Source organism: Rhipicephalus sanguineus, chromosome 5, assembly GCF_013339695.2.
Source record: "Rhipicephalus sanguineus isolate Rsan-2018 chromosome 5, BIME_Rsan_1.4, whole genome shotgun sequence".
NCBI classification, from domain to species: Eukaryota; Metazoa; Arthropoda; class Arachnida; order Ixodida; family Ixodidae; genus Rhipicephalus; species Rhipicephalus sanguineus.
This window is the reverse complement of record NC_051180.1, coordinates 190318386-190345671: the sequence shown is the minus strand read 5'-3', so window position 1 is coordinate 190345671 and position 27286 is coordinate 190318386. Positions and strand designations below refer to the sequence as shown.

At 47.8% G+C, this 27286-nt stretch overlaps 1 protein-coding gene across 8 annotated transcripts in view; it reads right to left on the bottom strand.

Moving 5' to 3' along the window:
• LOC119394533 (protein LMBR1L) overlaps window positions 1-27286 on the bottom strand; it is a 583826-nt gene that overhangs the window by 315952 nt on the left and 240588 nt on the right. For 7 of the 8 annotated variants that reach the window (XM_037661855.2, XM_049415813.1, XM_049415815.1 and 4 more), the window contains one exon: window positions 24882-24950. The exons of the other annotated variant lie outside the window; for it this stretch is intronic. In XM_037661855.2, coding sequence (XP_037517783.1) covers window positions 24882-24950 — 69 coding nt within the window. The remainder of the gene's footprint in view (window positions 1-24881; window positions 24951-27286) is intronic. 8 annotated transcript variants of the gene reach the window in all.

Here is a 27286-nt window from a genome sequence, read left to right as displayed (position 1 = left end):
CAGGAGTTCAATAACCAGAAACTTCGCTGCAGTTGCAGATAGAAAAAGCAAAATTTATTTTTAAAACAAAGTTGGTAAGCCTTATCAACTTTGTAGCTACTATAAAATGTTGCATATGTAGACATTTTTCAAAAACAGTTTCCTTAGCTCTACAAGTTTCAAACAATGTTACTTTACTCTTTGTTGCGCATACATTTCATACACAAAATATCTTCTTTGTAACGATATTTGTTTTACAACGTCGTGAAGTTTCGAGAATGACAGGTAATGAAACTGGTCCCTCCGGATTGAATATGTTTGATATTTTTTCCCTCGTAAATTATGCAGTTAATAAGGAAATTGAGTTCCTTTTCGGGCTACTGCCATGGGACATGCATAAAGTACAAAATACTCAATCAAATCTAAAATATCTATTTTCGGATACATGTCGATCTCTCGTCGAATCACCCGTTTGCAATAACCACGATTAGTACACTAACTGCGGTAATGTCTGCCGTGTAGCTACCTGTAACCATGGTTAGCCGTAACGGTAGTTAGTTTAACCGCAGTTAAGGCTGTTCGTGTGACAGCGGTATTAAGGTAGTGAGTAAAGAAAAGTTTTTTTTTTTGCGTTACAAGAAAAAATTCTACGTTTCGCGTCCCGCTCGCGTTCTTTTTCAGGGTTTTCTTCCAGCCGGGGGTCACGCCTATTCTCCACAATAAGGCAGACTCTCAATCGGCATCGCACCTGTAGACCGGTGGACGTTACCGGCTGTCGCCTGGATGGGCCAGAATTCCACAGAAAGCCGCTTAAGTCGACGACGCGGGAGCTGTCGAATTCGATGCGGTGGTCGTTTACCATGCTATGCTCAGCGAGTGTACTCCTTTGTCACGCGAACTTGCGGACATCGTTTTTATGTTGTCGCAGCCTCTCGGGGGAGTTCTTCGTTTCCCCCACGTAAAAAATTTCCCGATCAGCACGTGGTATGGAGTAAACCAGCCCTTGTGCTTTCTCTTCGGACTGCCTGTCTTTTGGGCACGAAAAGGCGCAGGTGCCAGCAATCCATCTGCTACATCCACTTCCACGAGAAGCATGTCCGTACAGTTTCTCATGGCGAATTATGCGGCTTTCATCAAGCTTTGTGTGGCGATGGCCCAAACCTCCACACAAGGAGTCGGCGCGTCTTAAGAAATTCGTCCCCACAATTTCCACAAAAAAAGCGATTCCGCCCGCGCTTTCTTCGTCAATGCCTGGCAGGCCGACAGCAGTCCGACGCTGCGACAAAAGAACTTGTCGGGGCGAGCTCTGAGAAAACGGCACCCCCAGGATGAAAAAGTAACGAGTAACGTGACACCACACATTACCGAAAAATGTTAACGTAAGTACATTACCCGTTACAGTTTCTAAATTGTAACGAGTACGTTACTAAGTTACCGAAAAAAAGTAACGCGTTACCGGTAACGCCGTTACTTGTAACGCGTTACAGCCAACACTGGCTTTCTTTAAGTGTAACGACCGCAGCTGCAGCCTCTGTTAGGAGGCCGTGCTACTGGAGTGACTGGGTAAATCATGTGAAAGCCGTGCACATTTTTTAAAAACGAAAGCAATGATTGATAATTGAAAACTGGTACCCTACCTATGAACATGAATGGATGAAGAGGTACTTGCTGTCGGTAGGGCCATGGAAAATGTTTTTTTCGAGCAGTGTCTAGTTCTCTACATTGAATTAAAATGTGAAGCACAGTGAGTGGTTCTCCACACTCCGTGCACATAGGGTGGATCACCACCGAAAAGAAGGTGTGAGTGTACTGTGTGCGTGTCCTGTTCTTAGCCTTGTAACTATTACTTCTGTGTGGCGCGACTTTGATACTGGCGGCCAATTACCCAGATGAGGCTTGATAACGTGCAGTTTGTTTTGTGTTTGTATATACCATGTGCTCAGCCAATAAGCCCTGAGCTTTCTTTTAAAGAATGTTTTAAGTCAAATGGAGGAACGGCAATGAGTGTATTGGCGGCAGCGTTTTCGTGGGCGGATGCAGCTAGCTGGTCTGCCAACACGTTTCCTTGTATCTCGCGGCGCCCTGGCACCCAGCACACTACGAAATGTTGTTTGAGTGACTAGATCGTGCGTAAAAGAGAGTATAGCGAGACAAGGACAGGATTTATGTGTTTTTTCAGAGTTTTTAACGCTTTCACTACGCTTATAGAATCCGTATGTATCACTCCACTTTGTAATTTTAATTGTTTAATGAGTTTGACGGCCGCAAGTATAGCGTATGCCTCTGCTGTGACGATGCTTGTAGTATTTGGGTGCAGAACACCGGCATGTGAAAAGGATGGACCACAGAAGGTACAACACAGAAGCGTTAGACTTTGAGGCATCTGTAAAGAATTCAGGATATGAGTACTTGTGTTTTAATTCGAGGAAGTGTGTCGGATATGTGCAAATGGCGCGTCCTTGGTAACTTCCAAGAAAGAAACATTGCAAACTATAAGCTGCCACTGCCACGGCGCAAGATGTGCAGCGGGACCCGTTAGACAGTGTTCGAGAAGTGGCTCACCCGTTGCTTCAGCTAGGCCCCGTGACTCGAAGTGAGTAGGGTTGTCTCATTGAAGGACGGTTGTGAGAAAGTTCAGAAGTGGACAACTCATTGACTGTAGTGTGTGGGGGGTGTTCGTTGTTCGCGTTCACCTTGAGGAAATATACAAATGATAGGCAAGATCTGAAGGTGTAACGACCACTCGTTCGATTCGACGCAAAGGCTTTCTACGGGGCTCGTGCGAAAAGCACCCGTAGAAAGATGAATGCCTAAATGGTGGACCGGGTCGAGCATCTTGAAGGCGCTTGGTGTCGCAGACTGATAGATTGTCGCCCCATAATCTAGGCGGGTGTGTATAAGGCTTTTATAAAGATTCATCAGACACTTATTGTCACTGTACCACGTAGTGTGTGACAACACTTTTAGAATATTCATTGTTTTTATGCACTTGTGCTTTATATACTTGATGTGTGTTATCAGGGTAAGTTTCGTGTCTAGAATTAGCCCTAGGAACTTGTGCTCCGTTTTTACCGAGAGACGCTAACCATGTAGGTCAATGTCTGGATCGGGATGGAGGCCTCTTTCTAAACAATAAGACGCAAGTGCTTTTTTGTGCATTTAGTGTAAACCCATTCTCCTCTGCCCATTTAGACACCGTGTTCAAGCCCAGCTGAACCTGCCACTCACACAATGAAAGGATGCACGATTTAAATTCGACCTGTACATCGTCAACACATGTGCAATAAAACATATTACTTGGTATGCACAGATGCAAGGAGCTCATTTTGATAATGAAAAGTGTACAACTCAGTACACCACTTTGCGGCACTCCGGTTTCTTGGACAAATGCTCGGAACAAGACATTGCCTACTCGAACACGGAATGTGCGATCCGACAAGTAACTCTTTATTATAATTAACATTCTTCCCCGCACACCTAAGTGAGACAGCTCTCTTAATATTCCAAAGCGCCATGTTGTGTCAAAGGCTTTTCCATGTCGAGGAACACAGAAAGAAAGAATTGCTTATGGACAAAAGCGTCACGAATTTGTGTCTCGATAGATAAGAGGTGGTCAGTCGTAGATCTACCTTCACGAAACCCCCACTGGTATGAGTCATTGTTTGTTTCAATGAAGTGTAGGAGTCGCCTGTTAATCATCTTTTCAAAAACCTTGCATAGACGGCTTGTTAGGGCTTATAGGCCTGTAATTGGAAACTGAGGATGGGTCCTTGCCGTTTTAGAATTGGAATAATAATGGCTTCTTTTCAGGCAGAGGGGATCTCACCGGAAAACCAAACAGCATTATACAAAGGAGGGCTTTCTGGCTTTCCCAGGGCAGGTGTTTCAACATTTCATATACTACAAGGTCGCTGTCTGGTGAGGTCTTACTGCAGCAGTTCAGCGATGCGTGAAGCTCAGCTAAGTGGAAAGGTTCATTGTATGCCTCGTGTCTTGTGGATTTGCGCTCTAGTTTCTGTTTGTCGATTCTTGTTTTGTATCATTGGAAAGCATCAGCACAGTGCGACGAGCTGCACACCTGTTCAAAGTGTGCGCCGAGGAAGTTCGCCTGGTCTTCCAAGCTGTCGCCTTGGGGGTTTACAAGACGAAGTGCATGTGCTTGTCGACCTGCTACCCTACCTACCATGTTCCAGACTTTACCCTCGTGTGTGTATGAAGTGATCCTTAATCAAAACTTTTGCCAGCTCTCCCTTCTAGCCTGTCGGCGCGTTCTCCTACCTTGTGACTTTATATTTTAAAATTTGTAAGATTCTCCGCTGTCGGAGAGTCCCGAAGTAACTACCATGCTTTGTTTTGTTTCTTGCTGGCATTTCCGCACTCATTGTTCCACTATGGGACTCGTCGTTTTCCACAGAGTCCACTTGTTTGTGGTATACATTTGGTTGCAGCATCAATCAGAAATGCTGTAAAGTAGTGTACAGCTGCATCTATGCTTAAGGCAGACATTTCCGTCCAACATAAGAGTTTAACTTTCAGAAACTCTTCCCATTCGGCTTTCTCAATCTGCCATTTTGGAAACTGAGGGGGTCATTCATTTGTTATTGGCGTGCTCAGAACTAGTTGGAAAGTGGTCACTTCCGTAAGGATTATTCATAACTTTCCATTTAAGTAGAGGTAGAAGTGATGGAGATGTTATGCTGAGATCTACGGACGACTAGGTTCTGCTTGCAAGGCTATAAATAGGTTGACTGTTTCCGATTTAAGAGACATGCACCAGAAGCCGCTCGCTGCGATGCACGAGGTCGTCTCATTGAACAGTTGTTCAATGAGACGACCTCGCGCATCGCAGCGAGCGTCAACTGCTGTGTGCATTCAAGTCTCCAAGGACCAGATAAGGTTCTGGAAGTTGATCTATTAAGCACTGGAATTCATGCTTTTGGAGCTGGTAGTGCGGAGGTATGTAAAGCGAGCAGGTTGTGATCAGTTTGTTGAAGAAAACGGCTCGAACGGCCACTGCTTCAAGGGATGTCTGGAGTCGTAAGTGTGTACAAGCTATTCCTTGGTTAATTAGAACGGCTACACCACCGGATGTAGTTGACGCTATGGCGCAACTTGGTCCTTTCGAAAAATAACATAGTGGCGTAGAAAGTTGGTGCGTTTGGTTTACAAGTGTGTTTCTTGTACACATAGCACTTTTGGTGAGTGTTCGTGTAAGAGTTCTTGGACATCGTCGAGGTTTCCAAGCAGTCCTCTGACGTTCCACTGTAGAATTTGTATGTCCATTTTAAGTATGGTGCTAGCTGTGCGTACAAAAAGTGTTTCCTTAGGTTACAGAGCCCTTTCCGGGCACCGTAATGCGGGCTTTTTCTTTTTTTGGTGCGCTCCAAGGAGTTGCGCCGTTCCTTCGGCGTCTCAGATGCCTGCATTCGTGCTGCTTGTATTTATCACCACTTCTGAGGTGGTGGATGGTGCCTGCTCAGCAGGCACGTTCGCGGCGGCTTCGGGCCTAACTGCGCTTGCAGCGGCCTTGGGTCCGGCAGGCTCGAGAGTCTCCTGGCCCACTCTGGGAGGTGGAGGAGCAGCACAGGCTACTCCTCCCGGGAGGCGCTGATGGCGCGACCGCAGTCATATTCCGTCTGACTCTTGCGGGCGCTGGAAGATGTGGCTTGGCGCCCCGGCGCATCGACACATCGGCGTAGGAGGGACTAGACTGGTTGTGAAGCGAGAAACGTTTACAAGCCTCTTTGAACGATAGGTTGAATTTAACCTTCAGATTCTATTATTTCTTTCTCTTTCTTCCACGAGGGGCATGATCGTGAGTAGGCGGGGTGGTCCCCTTCACAGTTCACACGAGCTGCAGAGTTGCAGCTCTCAGACAAGTGTTCCTTGGACGCACATTTTCCACATGTGGCATGCCCTCTGCAATTTTGCGACCCATGTCGAAAGCGCTGACACTTGAAACAACGACGGGGATTCGGAATATATGGTCGGACACGAAGCTTACAAAATCGGTTACAATGAAGTCTGGTAGGATTGCTATTTCCCAATGTAATAATAATCTGCTTTGTTGGGATCTGTTTATCGTCTCGCCTTATTGTTATTCTTTGGACTTTGACTACGTTTTGGTTTTGCCAACCTTCCAGCAGTTCACTTTCTGATAGTTCGAGGAGGTCATCGTCAGAGATGACACCGTGCACCGTATTCATCGACCTGTGAGGGCCCACTGATACTGGAATGTCCCCAAATGCTGAGAGTTTAGATAGCTTGTCATACTGTGTCTTGTCGCGAAGTTCGAGGAGGAGATCGCCGCTTCCCATTTTTGAAACTTTATAACCTGGGCCGACTGCTTCCGTGAGAGTTTTTGACAAAAGAAAAGGTGAAATTGCCCGGACTGCCTTGTCTCCATTCTGACTGTGGACTACATGGTACTTAGGAAAGGTCTGTTTAGGTTGCTGAAAAGAAAAGTTCTCATCGGTGCGCCACCTTTCAGGCGGCGATCAGGGAGTGCAGGAAAGAGTTATTCATATGAGACATTTAAAGTTCGGTGGCGATGGTGGCCACCCACGATGGTCGCCACCCACGAATGGTGGCCGCCCCAGAAGGGGACACTGCAAGGTAGAACACTTGAAGTCGCCAGCCATACATTGCCGGTATAACCAATATAACTACCCAAGGCTGAGTAACTACACATGGTTAACCTTTGCCGCCAGGAAGATTGGAAGTAAATAGAAGTGAAGAGTAGACAGGAAAGATTTAAAATGAGAGAAAAAGACGAAGTTGTGGGTAGAGAGAGATAGGAAAAGGAGACTGCCGATTTCCCCTGGGTGGGTCAGCCCAGAGGTGCCGTCTACGTGAAGCCGGGGCCAAAGGGGTGTGTTGCCTCTGCCGGCAGGCCAGGTCCAATCACCCGGCGTCGCCTCAACCCCCAGGTTCCCCTTTTCCCAGGACACGGCAAAGCCACGCACGGTGAGCCGTGGGAGGGGAGGGGTCAATACCCCCCGTTAGCTCGGGTCCGTGGTGTCGCTGCACACAAAACGCCTGCTTGCGCAGACGCCCCTGCGGGGAGCAATCATGCAAGAGGAGCTGCGAAAAAATTCTACCTTCATCGCAACCACAATTAGATTTCGTCGCCGACGTCGTGCGCCAGGAGATACAGCAGTCACTGGGCGCCCCTCAGCTAGCAAAGCCGCAGCCGCAAGCTATGAGCTATGCTGCTGCAGCCCGGCCAACCCTTCCAGCAGGCGAGACATCTGACGTTGGAAGTATTCTGGGGCCAACGTTATGCCGAATGGGAGGCGGCAACAGCAGTATCTGCCAAACTGAGTGACGAATATCGTGTACTTCTGGGAGTCGCGCACCAGGCATACTTGGTGGAAGCCTTAAGTTGCGTCCAACTTTGAAAAAACGCAGGCATGGCCGAGCAGTCCGACGGTGTGGTCGACCGTCGGGAGTACGTGGCCTTCACGCAGAACGATTGGTTGAGTTTGGTCAAATCGACGCAAAGGCGATAACCCCCCACTGGCTTCGGGACGACGATAAGGCCCACGCACCAGCCCGTCCGTTCGTCGACACGCTTGATCACGCCCTGCTGCTCCATCTTGCAAGCTCCTTTTTGACGACGTCTCATAGGGAGTATCGGGATACGCCGTGCACTGCTGAGGGAATACGGTACCGCATCAGGCTTGACACGGATCGTGCACTCATCCTAGAACGTGCCTCGGGCCGGTGAAAAGGGCTGGAGGGGCTTCCAGAGGTGGTGTTCGGCAGAGCTGATGTGACAGCGCCAACAATCTTGGCGACACCGAGGGCAACTTGGCGAGATTGCCGAGACGGGGCTGCTCTTGTGCCGCCACGACGTAGAAGCGTTCAGTGACTTGCCTGCCTCTCCAAGACGGCACTGCGGAGAAGGTGCCGATAAGCTTCAGGGATTGTTTCCCGGGTCCGAAAAGTTCCTCGCCACGCGGCTTATTGAGGACGGCTGGGCAGCCAGGAAATGTACGCGGAACCACCGAAACGTCAGCACCAGAGTCCACCTTGAAGACAAGAGGGTGCCCGTTGACCCGAACTTCAGCGTACCGCCCATTCCGAGCCACCACCGCGACGGAGTGGAGCTCCAGAGATCCGAAGTGCTTCTTTGAGCGATCTACCTATGCAAGGTGGCCTCGCTTCTTGCAGTGGTTACAGACCGCTTTAGCAGCTGGGCTGTCGGACCGTGGTGAACTTCGTGACCGCAGAAGCGGCACTGCCCACCCTGGCCGCTTTTCGAAGCATCAACAAAGTTGCTGTTGCTGGTTTGTGAACTGTCGGGCCGGTCACGGGACGCAATGTTGTCAGAGTCCTGTCTGTGATTTCGTCCGCGTGCACGCTGTGCAGGTTTACGTGAAGTAGCCGCGTCCACGTGCACTGCCGTCGGCGGCTGCCCAGCGGTAAGCGACAGGCGTTGCTTCTCGCACTCGGCGTCTTCGTGCTGATGGGCTTGCACAAGAGCGTCACCCAGGGAGAAGCTCGGAGTGCGGCACAGCTTGTCTGAGAGGTGAGAATCCGACAAACCCACGACGAAACGGTCGCGAACAAGACGCTTTTCAACGGCTGTTGACGGATAGTTACACCTGCGCACCATGTTCCGAAGGGCCGTGAAGAAACTGTCGACGGTTTCGCCTGGCTGTTGCGTCCGCTTGTGGAACCGAGAGCTCTCGTACACCTCGTGTACGGGGTGCACAAAGTAGCTGGTGAGCCGCCGGGTGACTTCCACGTAAGACTTGTACGCATTTTCATGAGCGACACGAGCGAAATGGGGACGACGCGTGCCCGTGGACGCAAGCAGTAGAGGAGAATTCTAACCCTTGTCTTGTCCGGCGCTGCGTGCATGCCGGTGGTGAAGGAGTAGTCTTCGAATTGCTGTAACCAGGGAAGCCACTCGCCGGCATCTTCGAAGGAGAATGAGGCCGGGTTCCGAAGACTGGCAGCTGCAAGGGCAGGAACCCGAGCATCCTTATTAGTCATGTCGAATGGCAGGAACCTGACATCCCATTCTTACATCATGTGGTCGGCGGGTTCGAGCCGACGATGCAGGCCGAAGCCCGAAGGCCACGTAATCAATACGAACGCTCCAAGTCCCCAGCAGAAGTGACCCACTTTATTATCAATATATCCTTTTTGTACTCCATCCTAGAGGGCGCCCCATAACCAACTTAGCTATTCCTTCTAAAAAGACAGGGCGTGCAAACACGGACACAAAAAAGAAGACACGACACCACAAACGCCGACTAACAACTGAAGAGGCGCACAACGAGGGAAAAGTAAGAAGGCACGGAAACTTATCTGCGCATGATCAAGCAAGAGGCGAACCTATCAATCCGGCACGCCTGGGGGTCTACGTGGAAGATAACTGTTAAGGCATTTGATTTCATCTTTATGCAAGTTAATCGACGGTTGGCTCACGCATGCGCTATCACTATTCTCGATATGCCATGCTTCAATCATCAGGCGCGTTTCTTCATTTCTATGCCGGTACAACACTGCGCATTCATCGAATTTTGGCGTGCACTTACAATCTCGACGATGTAACGATAGATTAGAAGGTGAGCCTCCTGTTAGCGATCTCTTATGTTCCAATAATCTCTGGTTAATGCATCGGCCCATTTGTCCTACGTAAAAGCGGCCGCAGCTGAAAGGGACCTTATAGACCACAATCGTACGGCAATCAGTGAATTTGTTGGTGTGTTTTACGAAACAAATATCGGTCATCTTCTTGTCTTTTACTCCCTCATTCTTCCTCTGCACAGCGGCACAAATCTTACCTAGCTGATTGGCAGTCATGAAAACAACATTAACGCCGTACCTACTTCCTACTTTCTTTAGCCTGTGAGATACGCAATGAATGTACGGTATACCTACGACACGTTTCTTCCTATCGCTTTCTGCAACCATGCTTGGACTTAACACAATAGACTTCTTTAAACGTTCAGCGACCGTGGCCACTGCATCACGAGGATACCCTACATCTAAAAGACGCGTAACCTGTGCGTTAAAGCTATCACTCATTTGACAAAAGCCAGCAAAAGAACGGGACACGAGAAAAGGCAGACACACACACCGCTGGAGTGTGTGTGTGTGTCTAGCGGTGTGTGTGTCTGCCTTTTCTCGTGTCCCGTTCTTTTGCTGGCTTTCGTCAAGTATCATGAACCATCTGGCCCAGATCTCAACTCTTCTATCACTCATTTTGTGCTCACACGACTTCGTGAGGGCTGATTTAAGGCAAGACATGGCAATGCCGTTTTTTACAACCTTCGAGTGCTTCGACGAAAAATTTAACAGCGGTTTCGAAGATACTGCCAGCACACGTGGTTCTTCTGGAACGTTAAGGAAATGTCTATAAATTGTATTCCATTATTCTGAGGCACCTTTAGTAAAGCTCAGCCCACCTCCATTTAATTCAAATTTTTCGCTCACGGAAGTTACCACCTTTTCAAAGTCCTCACCACTACAGAAGATCAAGTAATCGTCCACATAACGAAAAACCTTAATATAACCGAATTACCTAAGGCGCCTTCCAAAAGTTTGTCAATCTTGCTAAGGTATAAATCACTAAGAACTGGAGCAACCTTAGAACTAATACATATCCCTGATTTCTGCACATAAACACCTTCCATCCAACCTACCAGCGTCGACTTTAAATATATGGAAAGAATTTCTAGAAAAGCCCCGTTAGAAACACCACATTTATCGGTGAAAACCGTCTCGTGCCCTTGTTCGTTAATACATTCATTAACACATTTAACAAGTCCTCATGCGGAAAAGAGCAATAAAGGTCTTCAATATCCATGCTAAAAGCTTTACAACAGCCAGGGTTCTCCTCTGAGAGAACTGAACTAGCGCCTAAGAATTACGCATAAGAAAGGGTCTGAAAACTCAAAGAGGTTAACCAGCTCTGCAACCAAATACCTAGATACACCGGGCCGGGCTCGGGCGGGCGACTTGCCAGGTGCCTTGCTCTGAAACGATTGCTCGAAGTCTGTGCTGACGAAACCCTCCTGAATCTCGCGAAAACCGCAGCGTTCTTATGTGTTACCCTATATTGACACACAACCTGGCTGACGGCGTTGGCATGGTGTTCTCTGCGAAATGAGCTGTGCGCGCGCAAAAATCCGTAGCAAAAAGCAAACGGGGGTGGGTGTTCGACCGCTTTCCTGCGGCCGACGTTTCGGCAAAATAAAGAAAGTGGACTTGTCTTCTTCAAGTTCCGGGAGGTTTTGGAAGCCTTGAAGAAAAGTCCACTTGTCGAAACCTCAGCTCGAGCACCCACTGATTCCCCCGTTTATGGAGTGTTCCTTCTTTGTGTTTTTTTCATCGCAAGCTTCTATCTTATCCTTCCTGCCGTTTTTTGGCTGAAGAAAACAATTCTAAACTAAATGATTTAGCCTTCTTGACATTACAAGCTATTCTCTCAAGGTTAATTTTTCTATCTAATCTATCTTTCCATTGTTGAGATTGTAAGTGCACACCAAAATTCGATGAATGCGCAGTGCTGTACCGGCATAGAAATGAAGAAACGCGCCTGATGATTGAAGCATGGCATATCGAGAATAGTGGTAGTGCATGCATGAGCCAACCGTCGATTAACTTGCATAAAGATGAAATCAAATGCCTTAACAGTTATCTTCCACGTAGACCCCCAGACGTGCCGGATTGATAGGTTCGCCTGTTGCATGGGCATGCGCAGATAAGTTTTCGTGCCTTCTTTCTTTTTCGCCGTTGTGCGTCTCTTCAGTTGTTAGTCGGCGTTTGTGGTGTCCTGACTTCTTTCTTGTGTCCGTGTTTGCACGCCCTGTCTTTTTAGAATGAACACTTACCAATTAGCTCAGCTCTCTGTTATTCCAACTTGGCTAGACTTACAAGTGTACTTGGCATTCACGTGCCCTCTACAGTGACAGCAGGTACTGCCAATCCGGTGTCTTCCCGTCTCAGAGCTCCACCCACCAAAAAGGGTGAAATGGGCCACTCGATACATCCGTTGATGAGAAGCATGGTCAAAATGTCTAATGGGGTTCACAAGTGCACCACACAATGAACACGTACCAATTTCACATCTCCAAGAGTCGATTCGGTGAACGCCAGGCAAGGAGGTTGTGTCCAAGGGTTGGGGGGGGGAGGGGTCGTTGACTTCGGAGGAGATAACGGCCATTGTCCCTAGCACCTGAAAACGCTTATGATTGCGTTCAAGTGAAGACAGGTTTTGGTTCAATGGGAACCTCTCCAAATGCTTCGTCCCATGTTGACACCGCGCCAGGTTCCTCGTAACGCCACCACGACGGGAAGACTGGCTCACCCAACCACACGTACATGAGCCCCTTCCAGGAAAATGCGGGGCTCAGCACCCCCGTCCGATCATTATACCTACATCGTGGAGTAGCGCACTTTTGACAGGGACAAAGGGGACAAGAAGGACACGACACTCGCTACACTCGCAACTGAATTTATTTCAGGAAAATTACTTCATATATATACACCCAAGCACCACCGAAACGAATCAACCCTCAATACAAACTTATCAAAGAACAAATTTTGTGCACACTCTAGTAATAGCATAACCTACACACATGTAAAGATGAACCAACAGTCTGTGTATTCATCTCTACAAACAACTTTCTGCGCACACTCAAGCAATAACAAAAAAAAACAAAAATCAACAAAGCATGTAAAATGATGTACAGTCTATACTCGGGACAACTTTTTGTGGCAATGAAGGGAAAGCTACGGAGGCGGAGCGTCTGCACATGTACTGCTACGCGAAGTAGTCCGGTTTGGCGCTCGTCTCGTAACGTCGTGGAAAGTGATGGCTAGCGTTGCATTTCGACGCAAACGCTGCTTAGCGTCTAAGGTACGGGTAAAAGACGCGACTTTTTCAAGCACGCAAAAACACAAAGTGACAACGTATAAAGTAAAAGAAATACAAATATCTCGCTTGTGTGCGCTGCGTTCCGTCTGAAAAAGCTACATGTAGAAAATGGAGTATTTCATATATCTCACACAGAAAATACGGACGCAGTTGTGGGACTACATTCATTAGCGGTAGGATACGTGCATTGTGGCTCTGTAGCTTTCCCTTCATTGCCACAGAAAGTTGTCCCCAAGTACAGGGTGATTGCAAGAAATTCCACTAGAAATCTACACGCGTTTAAAAATGGGAAAAAGGAGACAAGAAAAGGGGCGTAACGAAAGCAACATTACAACTTAAAGACCTTCCAGGAAGGTGGCATCCCGATGACTTAATGAAACTGATGATTGACTAATGCAACAGTCTTTTTTGTTTTTTTTGTTAATGTGCAACGCTTCAACTATATCCCTGGTTAGTTGGTTCCCATGATGGAAAACCACACAGGTGTCATCAAACAGTGGCAAGCAGCCACACTGAGAACAGTGTCCTTTATGTGGGAATGATCATTTTTATCTAAGGACCTCTTATGCTCTGAAAGCCTGGTGTTCAGACACCGACCCGTTTGGCCGATGTATGCTTTCCCACAAGATAGGGGCAAACAATATACAACGGATAATTTACATCTAACAAGCTTTGTTTTGTGATTTATCATGCATCTGTCGGCATTCGTTTTTTCTGCTGTGGAAAGCCTGCGGTCTAATCTTAGACATAATTTACCAAGCTTGTTGGGTGCCGAGAAAACTACTTCTAAGTCAAACCTATTGTCTACGTTTTTTAAGTTATGTGCAATCTTGTGCGCATATGGTATAGACACTATCTTTTTTCTGTTGTCATTTTGTTCCGGGAGTTATCTCGTACGTAAATAATCAGCTTCTTTGCTGATCTACACAGCACGTGTTTATCGTACCCTGCATTCTTTAGCCTGCTAATTTGTTGACTGAAGCTCTCACTAATCTTTTCTGGGCATGACTTTATCAGGGCTGCTCTCAGACAGGAAAATGCTACGCCACTTCTTACGACCTTAGAATGTGCCGAACTCAGGCCCGTAGCCAGGGGGGTGGGGCCCTAGGGACAAGCCCCCCCCCCCCCAAATTTTGGTGAAGTAGGTGTTTTTGCCAAAAATGAATTATGTGTTTTTCTAAAATAGTCAATGTTTTCAGCAAGTGCCCCCCCACCTGAAAAATGTTCCTGGCTACAGGCCTGACCGAAGTGTAGATAAGTAACGGTTTTTCCGTTCGTGGATTGTACGACCAGCATACATGTCCAGCTGTGGCAGCTATTTCTACATCCAAAAACTGCAGTTTTTCATTCTTTGGTAACTCAACAGTGAAATCCAGCCCTTAACTATTGTTCCTAAAGATTTCTAAAGATCACCCGGCTTTACAAATACCTAAAAATCATCGACAAAGCGGAACACCCTGAGTGCACGTCCGTTGAGGTTCAAATGTATTGCCTTGTCCAGGCTAGCTAAGTAAATTGTGCTCAAAACCGGGGCCACTTTCGAGCCTACAGTATTACCTGATTTTTGACGGTACATCATATTGTCCACATTACAAATGTCGACCTAAGGTAAAAGGATAACACTTATAGAAAAGTATCAACCGACACACCACACTTATTCACGAACTTTAACTCATCGTTTTCAACTGTTATACAGTGCCTTACACTTGACAATGGGAGACCATGCGGAATGTTGTAATACATACCCTGTACATCAATACTAAAGAAACTGCAATCACCTGAGTTACGAGTGCTTATATATGTAACTAACGCCTCAGAGTTTTGAAGAACGAAAGGATCTGGCACTTTTAATATCTTAAGGTGACTCTGAAGGTACGATGACACACATAACTGCCACGAGTCTCTTTCGGATACAATGGCCCGTAATGGAACACCAATCTTGTGTGTCTTAGCGGAAAAGAATAACTCAAGATGCGAGCTGCCTACTCGTTTTACTGCTAGTGCAAGACGTTCAAAATTATTGCTCTCTAGAAAAGTGACAGCTTTTTGCTTAACCTTATTTGCGTTCACGTCAATACGGACAAAGTTCTTTTCTACTGCTACCAATGCCTTTTCTTGAAAGAGTCCTTCTGGTATGGCCCTCCTTATCCGAAGTAAGGAAACGTAAGTTGTTTTATACACCGAAGTTCACCAAAGTTCTTACGTGTTGCTGTTTTGTCGCTGGTTACTGTCCTGTCAGCATGATCCCGTCGGTATGCAACGAACCTTTTGTTACAGTGAAACAACTCATTATTATTTATTTTACTTGACAACCAGATTTCACTTAATATAACAGTATCCGCTTGTGAATTATTTATTAGAGCATTGAGGCTGTCTTTTTTATTATAAAGGCTGCGGATGTTAGTCTAAAGCACCGGCACAGAGAACGAATTGCCGCCACCCTATTCCTATTTTTTCGTCGTCCCGGTATTTCTGTCCCTGTATCCATATGATGGTCTGGATGCTGAAGTCCTCCTTGTCTTCCCGTCCTGTTCGTGCAAGGACTTGTGCAGCAGGCACACCGATTCCACCCTGTAACCTGTAGGCCTGCTGGGAGCCCGTGAGGATTGTCAGAGGCATAGAGTTTCCTACAATACTTACTAGAGGGAATTCTGGCGCTAGTGTCTATGGGAGCTTCAACGCATGACGCTTCAGCCAGCATGGGAATGATGGGTAGTACACAAATTTGTCTAAACTTCGTTCTTTCGGCTCCGTTCGGCTCCGCGTCGCCTGCATCCGCTTTGTCGCAAAACAAAGTTCAGCAAAAGTCAGCAGTTCCACTTCACCACTTTAACTTTTTTAGGCTCACCAAATCAAACCTGGTCACGAAGTTCACAACGGTCTATTCTTTTATCCGAAACGAACGCCAAAACACAGCAATAAACAAAGCCACTAGTACGTTGGAAGCTGCAAGCACGAAGACTAGGCAAATTTGTGTACTACCCATCATTCCCATGGTAGCTGAACAATTGCAGCGCCAGAGTCCCCTCTAGTTAATTTTAGAAAACTCTATGGTCAGAGGCCTATTTGCATGCTGGCTTTTGCGGACGGCTAGTGCAATGGCCAGCTGTTCAGATTCATTAATCTTGCAGGGGTGGACCAATGCACCAGAGGTAATGTGGCCTCGGCAGTTGCATACCACTGCCACTGGGACCTTATGCATCGTCCCGTACGTGGTGGTGTCCGTAAAACGGGCCAGTTTTAAATCTACGCGTTTTCAAAATGTACCGGGCTCTTGCTCTCCTTGTGCCGAAGTGTAGGTTGGGGGTCCATGTTGCTTCGGATAGGGGCAATGGCAGGCCCGTAGCCAGTAACTTTTTTTTTCCGGGGGGGGGGGGGGGGGGGGGGGGGGGAGGGGCAATTGCTGAACACCTTGAGTATTTGAGAAAAACACCTATCTTCATTATTTATTTTTGGTAAACACACCTACTTCACCAAAATTTCAGGATGGGGGGCCCTAGGGCCCCCCTCCTGGCTACGGGCCTCGGCAATGGAATACCTGTCACAAACATGACAAGGTATCTCGCAGTTTTTCTGGGCTCTTGTTGTTGAGGCACAGAATCCCAACGTTTGTAGGAACCGCCAGCCCGTGCGAGCACACTCGAGTCTCTGTTGTTGCACCACGTAAAGGCCTTTGGCAAGATTGCCAAGAGTGTTATGAAGCCTCCGGGCCAGCAATTTCTTCGTGCATGAGCAGCAGTCAGCACCAGGGGCATAGCCAGTGGAAGGGGTGGGTGGGTTCCTACCCACCCCCACAAAAAAATTTAAATTTTGCTTGCATCTATATACACGCACGAACATACATAAAGTACAGTTGAACCCCCTCCCTCCCCCCACCCCCGAAAAAATTTTTGGCTACGCCCGTGGTCAGCACGCTTAACACGAACGCCCCGCAGCGTGGCCTGAAACAGATTGACTGACGCTAGCGCCTATGGGTTCGGTTGCCGAGATGTTACCAATACATGCTGACATACTATCGAAGTATACAGAGGTATTATCTCGGCAACAGCGCCCAGCACTTCGTGGCTGGCATCGGTCAAACCACTCCAGGCTATGCTGCGGTGCGTTCATGATAAGCGTGCTGACCGCTGCGGAGAGCGGTCTTGAATGCCATTCGCAAGAAGGTGTTGACACACTTCGTCTCGGATTGTGAGATCATAGTAGGGTAGGCTGTATGTGATCGTGCTCACCACCAGGCTTCAAACGAGCCGCTCTTTCCTTCATGCCTGTGTTCTTGGATGTTACACGGGATCTCATGCATGATGTAACCTTGACACTGCTTTGAAGGAGCGTAACGATGTGGGTGGCCCGCTGGTTACTCTGCAGGCCACATGGCCAGTTCTCGTGTTGGGTCTGTAAGGACTTTGTGGTTACATCGGCCTTGCCAAATTCGTAGGATTTCAGGTTTCTCTGGGGTGCATTGTTGGCTGACATTCTTGAATGGCGTGAGCTGCAGTTTGCAGCCATTCTTATTTTTAAGCGTGTGATCCTGTTGTGGTCCAGAGTATCATGTCCTCCACGGAGGCCTTCTACATCCTGCAGTTTTCTTGCCAGGCCGATCATGACAACGTTGAACAGAGTGGGTGAGACCGCAGCTTCCTAAGGTGTGCCCTAGTTGGGGGCTTGGTATGCTGGGGTCTGGAGCTCTCCAATCCTCAGCTCTGCCATGCGATGGATAGGACGCTCTGAACGTAATTGTATGTTTTTTCACCACAGTTGGTGTTGGCAAGCCCCTCTAGAATTCCTCGGTGGCTGATGCTGTCGAAAACCCTTTTTATGTCGATTGCTAAGAACCCGTGTTCACCGTTGTGGCAAATGTTGCTGAGGATCTTTTCCTTGATTGGGAGTAATACGTCTTCTGAGGACAGGCCAGCGTGGAAACCGAACATGGTGTCTGGCAGGTGCTTGTTATCTTCCAAGTGCCTCTGTAGTCTCGTGTTTATGATTCTCTCATACTGCCGAGGCAGGACGTAAGCAAAATGGGTCTCAGGTGTTCAAGTGCCAGTTTATTGCCTGGTTTGGGGATCATGATTATTCATGGGTGTTTCCACATCGCTGGTACTGTGCCATGTTCCCAGTGTTGGCTGATAAAAGCACGGAGAGGAACTTGTCGCTCAGGTTTCTGATCATGGTGTTAGTGATGCGGTTTCTGCCCGCTGCCATGTTACGGGAGGTGGCTGCAATGACCGCTCTCATTTCGTTTTCAGTTATGGGTTCATCCTCTGTTGGGTTCAATTGACTCGCGTATAATATATTGTACATGGCTCTGTGGGTGCAAGATCTCCACAGCACTTAGTCTTGATGGAGTCGACGAGGCCTTGTTGGCTGTCTGGGTAGGTGCGTAGTAACCATTACAGGGCCCTATGTCCCTCTCCTTTCGTCTTGGTGGGGTCCAGGATGGCTTTCAGTATGTGCCATGTCATCGCTGTACGCAGGGTACCATTGAGGGAGTCGCAGAACATATACCAGTTCACCAAGGCGAGTGGCATGGTATATTCTTCTGCTTCGGCTGTTTCTGCGTTTTCTAACAGTAGGTAAGGCCCCGTTTGGCGTTCCACAAACATAGTAAGCGCAAATCCACCTCCAGGGCTTCTGCCATTCTGGCTATTTGTTTTGTTCTTTTTGTCATAAGGTAGCAAATTGGTTGAATTGGAATGTACGTATGATGGTCAGCGCAAACAGAACACTGACGACAAAAAGAAACGACAAACCCGCGCCTGTGTCGTCTTTTCTTTTTCTCATCCGTGTTCTGTTTGCGCTGGCTGTCACGAGTTCTTTTTGTCGACAATTGCTGCACCAGTCCAGCGACCACTTGTAGCCCCTTCCCTATTTTGGTATGCTTTTCCACATGACACGAGTGCACTGCGGCGAATGTAACTTAAAAGGGTACTGACACAAAAATTTTGGCCACGCGTTTTTTTCTGCTGCAATGTGTTGCTGGGGGCCTGTTAGTCATAACACGGCACATCGTTTGCTGCAGCGCGCAACAGATAATTAATTACAGGCTCCTCATTACCCATCAGTGTCAGTTTCAGTTTCAAAAAAATCACAGTTTTGCCGCAAGGGCGAAGCAATGAATGCGATAGCAAGAAACTAATGCTATACGAAGTGAGGCTCGCCAATGGATACTCTCAGTTTGAACAGCGCTCCTGTTACAAAGGCGACCGAAGCAGCGAAGGAAACTAGCGTGCTTCAAGTGTCGAGCTGTGACACTTGATAGTTCGCGCTCATCTTCTGTTTGTTCGTTTAGCGGCGTCGTTTAGCGGCGCTCCGTAACATGAGCGCGGCCATCATGGTTAAAGCTTGAAACATCCCTCTTGCCCTCACCACGAGAAAACCGCGCAAGCAGACAGCGGAAGGCCAAGGTTCTCCTAGCGCAAATATAAGAAGAAGCGAGCGAGCTCGCCGACAACTTTTAAATGCGCTCGTCGCGCTCCTAGCGCCATCTCGCTGGTAATGAAGAAACGCTTATGAGCGCCGGCCATCTCTGAGTCCGTCCAGCGGCAAAGGGTGTGTATATAACGCTCGCCGTTAGCTATGCGGAGGACCTGCGTTCCGTGGCGTAGTGGCTAGTGCCACTCGCTGCGGAGCAAGAGGTCCCTGGTTCGATTCCGCGCTTCGGAAGCATTTTTCTGAATTATTTTTCTTTGGGGCTTTTATATATACATACATACTTATACATATACGGTGCATGACGGCGACGGGGACGGACATTTTCCAGCCGAGACTGTCCATATAATTGCTATCGCAATAAAACAACAAGCCTCCGGGTGCAACTATCACCACCCAGCGGGTGCAGCACTTGACACGTCAGCACACAGAACTGTGATGCACTTCTGCACGGTTTGCGAGCAGCCGCTGAGAAGTAGGCTGCTGGAGCAAACGCGGCAAAAAAACATGGCGGCTATGACATCATCATAACTTGTTGCAGCGTGGTCACGTGAGGGACGCAGGGGGTCCCCAAGGGTCCCCTTTGAGGGTGTCAGTAGCGCGAGGATGTCGATCGCTCATGCAAACTCCAAAATTCATTTAAAATAACCTCCAAGCTACATTCGGTGTTGGTATATTGCAGATGATATACGCATGTTCACCGGAATTGATCCTGCAGGCTATCTCGGCCGCGAAATGTTGTGTTAGTACCCCTTTAAGCATTCCGAATAAGATACACCAAGTAAAACTCTTTCTTGGCCTATTGTGTTCGACACGAAATCAAAAGGCTGCGCGAAAAAAAGACACGTTCACATGTGAGGGTACAGGGACAAGCGAAGTAGCACTTGTCCCAGTAACCCCCTATGTCAATATGTCTTTTTTTCGTGCAACCTTTTAATTTCGAGATACACCAACGCCATAATGTTTTAAAACCACTGTCTTTTGTTACTATTTTCTTTTCACGGTGTGGCTGCTCTTCAGAAGATTTATGGCCGTGATCATAAAGTCGGGAGTTTCCTCAGCAAATCGGGTGAGTTGGCAAGTGTGCATTCCCCAACAATCGTGCGTGTTGATGTTGCGAGGCCTAGCTCTTTCACCATATCCGTCCGCTTCCTATTTTGGTACTCACCCACCTTATGCCTGCCTCAACGAGGCAAACAGGCGTAACGAAGAACAACAATACAGCCCTGAGCGCAGTAGCATGTCTCAGTGCCTCACGCACACACACACACACACACACACACACACACACACAAATACAGCCAGCACTATATCTGTAATCTAAAAACGAAGGCACACGAGGGTGTACTAGGGTGAGAGATATTAACACAAGGAAAAACGAAGAACACAGGGAAGAAGACAAAGACAAGTGGCTCTTTCCTGTGTTCATTGTTTTTTCTTGCACTAATATGTCTCAGCCAGTTAGGCACGACGAACTAGCTCAACAATTAATTCTTTCAGGCATACTAGGGCCTCCAAGATCCGTGCGCAACATCTCGATGATTACGACGCACAGTTGATGGACAGTGCTGACAACCCATAACATAACTGTTGGAGTTCTGAGTCTGAGTCTTTATTTCAGACATGCATGCAAAAAATACATGGCTGAGGAGGAGGGAAAAAAAGCCGCACAGTCGTGGCTGGACTTTGCTCCCTTCCCCCCATATACATCGGTACTGCGGTATGCACGAAAACAGAAATAGCATAGGATAATGTTGTAGCATAAAAAACAAGAACTCAAAACAGAAAAAACACTGTGCACAATAAAACGGGTAATACTACAAATACAATATATCTCCAGATATATTCAAATAAAGTTGCGTACACAAAATATAATTAGGGTGGTGGGTAAATGCATACATTAACGAAATAAATTTCGAAGAGAGTTGAAGGAAAGTTCGCGTATCGAGGTGTGAGAAAAGCCGAACTTGTTAAGCAAAGAAGGCAATGTATAGCTTAGGGTTTGAAAGCCGTAGTTAGTACGTGGGTGAGGCACAGACCAGTACTCGTGGTGCCTTGTAAGGTAGTAAAGAATGTTGGTGTGGAGGTTAGCAACTTCATATAAGAACAATATGCCATGTTCTGTCTGTGATTTGCAGAGCTGTAAAAGACGATGATGGTGCATGTTAGTTAAGTGCACGATATGATAGGTGGTAAACAGTGGTTCAGAGTGCGTTCTGTAAGGCATGTCAGCAATCGCTCTAAGCGCATTTTTCTGCATTGAGATTAAATTACTAATATTTGTTTTTGTTGAACTTCCCCATACCAATACGCAGTATTTTAACTGTGATTAAAACAGGGCGTGGTAAAATGTAAGCTTTGCCTTTTCTGGCAATAGATGCTGGAATTTTCTCAAAACGCCAAGTACACGTGCAAGCTTACTTTGAAGATGTTCTATGTGACTATCCCAGAGCATGAATTCATTAAAGTAGACTCCAAGTTGAGGTAAAACTGTAATGACGCAAAGAAGACGGGGACGAAGCGCATTCATGCCAAAACCGACAACAGCAGTGTTGTTAAGATTTACAGATATGTTGACGACTACCTTGTGTTTTTAAGTTTACCCGACACTAGCCTTGACGTAGCTGTTGCTGAATTAACTAACATCTTTTTAAAGGAATCTGGCGGACTAGAATTCACTTCGGAATTGCCTCAAGACAATTCCATTCAATTTCTGGATGTTAAACTTAGTTTCACGAAGGACCACCTGTGCTGGATGTATAACCCTAGGACTAAGAAGAGCCTTTTGCCGTATGACAGCGCACATTCTAAGCTAATCAAGAGAGGCATAGCTATCACATGCCTCAATTCAGCTTTGATGAAGTCATGTGAGCACCGTCTTGTTACGGGATTTAGTAATCAGATTAACAGGCTGAAAGACGCTCGATTTCCTCCCTCCGTTATCACGGGTGTGTGCGAAAGCCTCTTGCAGAAGTTGAAACGTGGAAGAAAAGTGCAGGAGCCAAAAGAAAAGATGAGTACCCACGTAATTCCTTACGTGCACCGGCTCTCGCACAATATAAAGAAGATCGCAGCCAGATATAGTGTGCGCATTGTATTTTCCGCTCCATGCAAACTGGCCAGGATTTGCCCTTTGATGGCGGATAAGCAGCCAGCTGCTTGCTCCAAGAAGCACGCCACGCGATACACCGAGTGTGTCAGCAATGTGGTATATAATATCCCCCTAAGCTGCGGTAGGGTGTACATCGGCCAAACAGGCCGGTGTTTCAACGAGCGTGCAAGGGAGCACCGCTTGGCGGTTAGCAGCAACATGGGCGGGCACTTGGCAGACCACTGCAAGCGCTGTGGTTGTGCGCCACACTTCAGCCAAACCACGTTTCTTAGGAGAGCAAACAGCCGCACTGAAAGGGAGACAATTGAAGCGTTTCTAATAAAGAGGGCAGGGAGCCAGTGCGTTAGTGCCCCATCTCTCGATCTAAGCGAGAAAGAAGCTATCTTTTTGAAAGATAGCATTTAGACATGTAGAGTTTAGAATGTGCGATATTCCTTTTACCTCTCACTAGGGTTGGCACGTGTTCACAGGTGCTGGCATGTTTTCATAGTTCGATCGCGTTAGTGCAGTTCCGGCGCATGCCTTGTCTCTGTATTTATGGCACATGATGAATTGTTAGTTCTGCGATGTCTCAATTTCTGTTATGGGATTACCTTGTACGGCAGCGTATATAAATCGGCGCGGTTTCTGATAATAAACAGTTGGAAGTTGGCGCCCGTGTCTGTCTGTTCGTGTCTTCGCTTCGTCCCCGTCTTCTTTGCGTCATTACAGTTTTACCTCAAGTTATGAACCAACTAGCTCAGCAACAAGCCCTGTAGACTCCAAGCGTTCTGTGTTAGTAATTTCTATGGTATTCCCTCCTAAGGTAAGTGTGGCTCTGACAGAAATAGCTTGATTTTTTACTCTGAAGAATGTTGCTTTAGTTTTATTAGAGTTAATAAGAAGGGAATTTTTAAAAGACCAAGTGTGTAACTTATTTAGGACGATATTGGCCCGGTTTACTAAATCATCTGCATTTGAACCCGATAAGAATAAGCTTGTGTCATCTGCGTATATAATATATTGGACACTAGTCTCTATTTCTATCAAATCATTAATATAAATAATAAACAGCAAAGGACCAAGCAGGCTACCCTGAGGAACGCCATGTTCTACTTTATTACAGGACGAGTGGTGGTTGTTGATAGCCACATACTGAGTACGATTATACAAATACCTCGATATTAAATGCAAAAAAATACCTCGGACACCATAAGCTAGAAGTTTTAAAAGAAGGGTTTTATGATTAATTCTATCGAACGCTTTTGAAAAATCTATAAATATTCCTAAAGTCATTAGTTTCATTTCTATATTATGAAGAATAAGTTCTTTTTGTTTGAGCAACGCAACTTCCGTAGATGATCTTTCCCTGAAACCAAACTGTGTACTGGTTATTAGCCCATATTTTTCAAAAAATTTTGAAATATGCACATAAATAATTCGCTCTACTCCCTTGGAAAAAATTGGTAGAATGGATATGGGCCTATAATTACCGAGGATTTCTTTAGCACCTGCCTTATGGAGAATAATCACTTTCGCCTTTTTCATTTCTGATGAAAATGTACCAGTGCTGAGGGACAAGTTATAAATATGAGTTAGGAAGGGACAAATGATATCAAGGACATGTAACACAGGTCTCATTGTCAAACCAAAAGCATCCACCCATTTGCTGATTTTCATACGTCTGAAAGCGGCTTCATCGCTATCACACTCGATAAGTGCCATGGTGTCCTGTGCTCGGTTTTTCACGTAATCGAGAGTGCTCACTTTGAACAAGGGATGCAAAGTAGTCATTGAACTTATCAGTTAGGTCTTTCCCAACATAGCTGATACCATCAATTGTAAGGGAAGCAGGTGAGCACGTTCGTTCAGATTTTAGCAACATGTTTAATCTATTCCAGAGAACCTTTTGATCACTAATGCCTGAAAATCAGCGAATGTGATACTCTTTTTTAGATTTTCTTTTTTTTTTTTGGGTTCAACGCTCTAAACCCATGATGTGATTATGAGTTGGAAGGCTCCGAAAATTTGGATCCCCTGGGGTTCTTTAATGTGCACCTAAATCTAAGTACACGGGCCTGAAGCATTTTCGTCTCCATCAAAAATGCGGCCACCACGGCCGGTCGACCTTCGGGTCAGCAGTCGAGCACCCTAACCGCGGCGGGTCGGTGCTGACAACCAGCCAAACCAGCAGGATGGAGCGCATGCCCACGTTTGAGTTCCTCGCACCCGCGGGTGAATGCTGCAACTTCTGCGGCCAGCTGCAGCACCTGTTCGTATCTGCGGGGCAGCATACGTTTGTATCAACCATTGCGAGTTAAAACTGGTTCGCGATAACCGTACTCCAGCACACTGTCGGCTAACGGGGCTTGGCCAAAACCACAGAAATTTGTATTAGCTGTGATCGTATCATCAAGATTCTACTGTATGTCTACAAGAAGTGCCTCTGTTTCCCATTCACAAAACAAGACATGCGGTACTCACTGAGCAGCAGCACAACTCCAAAGCATGACAGGCACGAATACAAGAAAGGCAGGTAGCCACACCACAGGGCTGCAAAAGAATAAAGGTAATCAGAAGACAGATTTGTCACAGTTAGGATGGCAAGAGTTTGAATGGCACAGCGAGGACCTGGGCTATCTACGACAGCAGAAATATTGACATCCTGGCTTCCTTTACAAAGAAAGACTGGTGGTAAAGTTGAACCTCAATGTATCAAGCAGTGAATACTTATGTGAAGCTTCAAGCAAAGAATTTAACGTGAAGCTTCAAGCAAAACATTTTCTGCTTTGTGTGGAAGCAGTGTAGCCTGCCTCTTATTGGAAACCATGTGTTCAGCATACAGCTCCCATGACGCTCATGAATCTGAACATACAATGGAGCAAAGTAGCTAGCTGTATATTGCAACAACAACAGTCTTCACTAACTGCACAAGAAGTAGACGCCACTGCACAGATGTGAATTACAGTGATGCTACCGAGGACTTAATTTGGAGCAATTTTCAGAGCAGCAAAAAAAAAATTTGTGTAGCGAGGGGTGTGATTCTAAATCCTGCACTAAATGCAGCTCCAATAATATGAAAACTGAGGAAGTGTGACCCACGGGCACCCAGCAATTAACATTGCGCAGTTGTTATTGTTATTGGTGCTATCGTTGTTTGTAACGAGCGTGTGGCGCCCTGCCTAGCCTAGTTTCATGACCTCGCCAGGTTCGGCAGGCAACCTTGGTCGTGCGTGAAGAATAAACACTGACGAGCGCGGCTCGGCAGTCAGTAGCTGTTACCCCGCCATGCGTTTGGGTCGTCCTTGTTAGAGCGCGGGCGCCTCGGCCCCCCTCGTCCGCGGTCCCGGGGCGGATCGTGACACTGGCGACGAGTACAGTCAACGTGTCGACCCAGGCCATCGAGAGCGGCAAAACAACGCCCCCCGCATCTGCCGCCATGCCGCTGTACGGAAGGCTCGAGCCGTTCGAGGGAGACGGGTCCGCCTGGCCCATCTATGAGGAGCAAGTTCACGTGTTTTTCCGCGCTAATGACACGCCCGAGGAGAAACAGCGGGACATTTTCCTGGCAAGTTGCGGAACCCAAGTCTTCAGTCTCCTGCTCGACCTCCTAAAGCCGGCTACACCGCATACCAAGACGCTCAGCGAGCTGCTCACTACCCTGCGCTCGCACTTCAGTCCGGCGTCGTCCACGCTAATGGAGCGTTTCCGCTTCAACAACCGGAGCCGCCGGGAAGGGGAGAGCCTCGGGCAGTTCGTCGCCGCGCTACGAGGTTTGGCGAGTACCTGCGCTTTCGGGGACCAGCTGGACTCGCTGCTACGGGACCGTTTCGTCTGCGGCATAAACAGCCCCGCCATGCAGACACGTCTCCTGGAACTTCCCGACCCCTCGCTGGACGACGTGGTGAAAGCAGCGCTGGCGATGGACGCGGCGACAAAAGACGCCGGCGAGATTGCGCGTGCGGCGTCAACAGAAGCGGCGGTCAACAAGATGGTGGCAAGGGACGGTATATGCAGTCGCTGCGGTGACGCCCATTCCCCCTCACAGTGCCAGTTCGTACATTCGCAGTGCTTCACGTGCGGAAAAAACGGGGCACCTTGCACGAGTATGCCGAACGGGGAAGCAGAACAGCGCACCACAGCAGCAGCCTGGATCAAGCCCAGGTTCCACAACAGCCCGCGGTCAGGGTAGGCGTCGCAAGTGGCGGCGGGGACGTGCGGCAGCAGGCTCGGGTTCCTCCGCGGCCAGGCTCAACGTCGTGTCCGAGAACCCGCCGATTTTCGACATGTGGCACACAGGCCTTGTCCCGTCGTCTGTGCCGCCTTACGTGCTGACCGTCGAAGTTTGCGGGCGCCCCATTTCCATGGAACTGGACACGGGGGCCAGTGTGTCGGTCATGGCTGGCAAACTTTTCAAAAGGACCTTCCCCGGAGTGGCCGTCGAGGCTTCAGGCGTCATGCTGCGGAGTTACTCTGGAGAGCTTTCCCAGGTCGAAGGCCAGGCCCAGGTCAGCGTTCGTTTTGGCAACAGGGAAGCAACCCTTCCTCTGTATTTGACCAAGGGGTCATCACCGACGCTGCTCGGCAGAAATTGGATTTGCGCACTGGGTGTTCGGCTGCCAGAAGGCCAGGAAGCAGCCCTACATGGCTTACAAGACATCCCGAGCCTCCTAACAGATTTCCAGTCACTGTTCCAGCCAGGGGTGGGCACATTCGCCGGTACGACTGCTGGCATCCATGTACCCGAGGGAGTCCGGCCTCGGTTTTTCAAGCCTCGCCCGCTGCCGTTCGCACTGAAGGACGGGGTAACCCAGGAGCTGCAACGGTTACAGCGAGAAGGCATCCTGGTACCAGTTAAGACTGCGGAGTGGGCCGCTCCCATCGTTCCA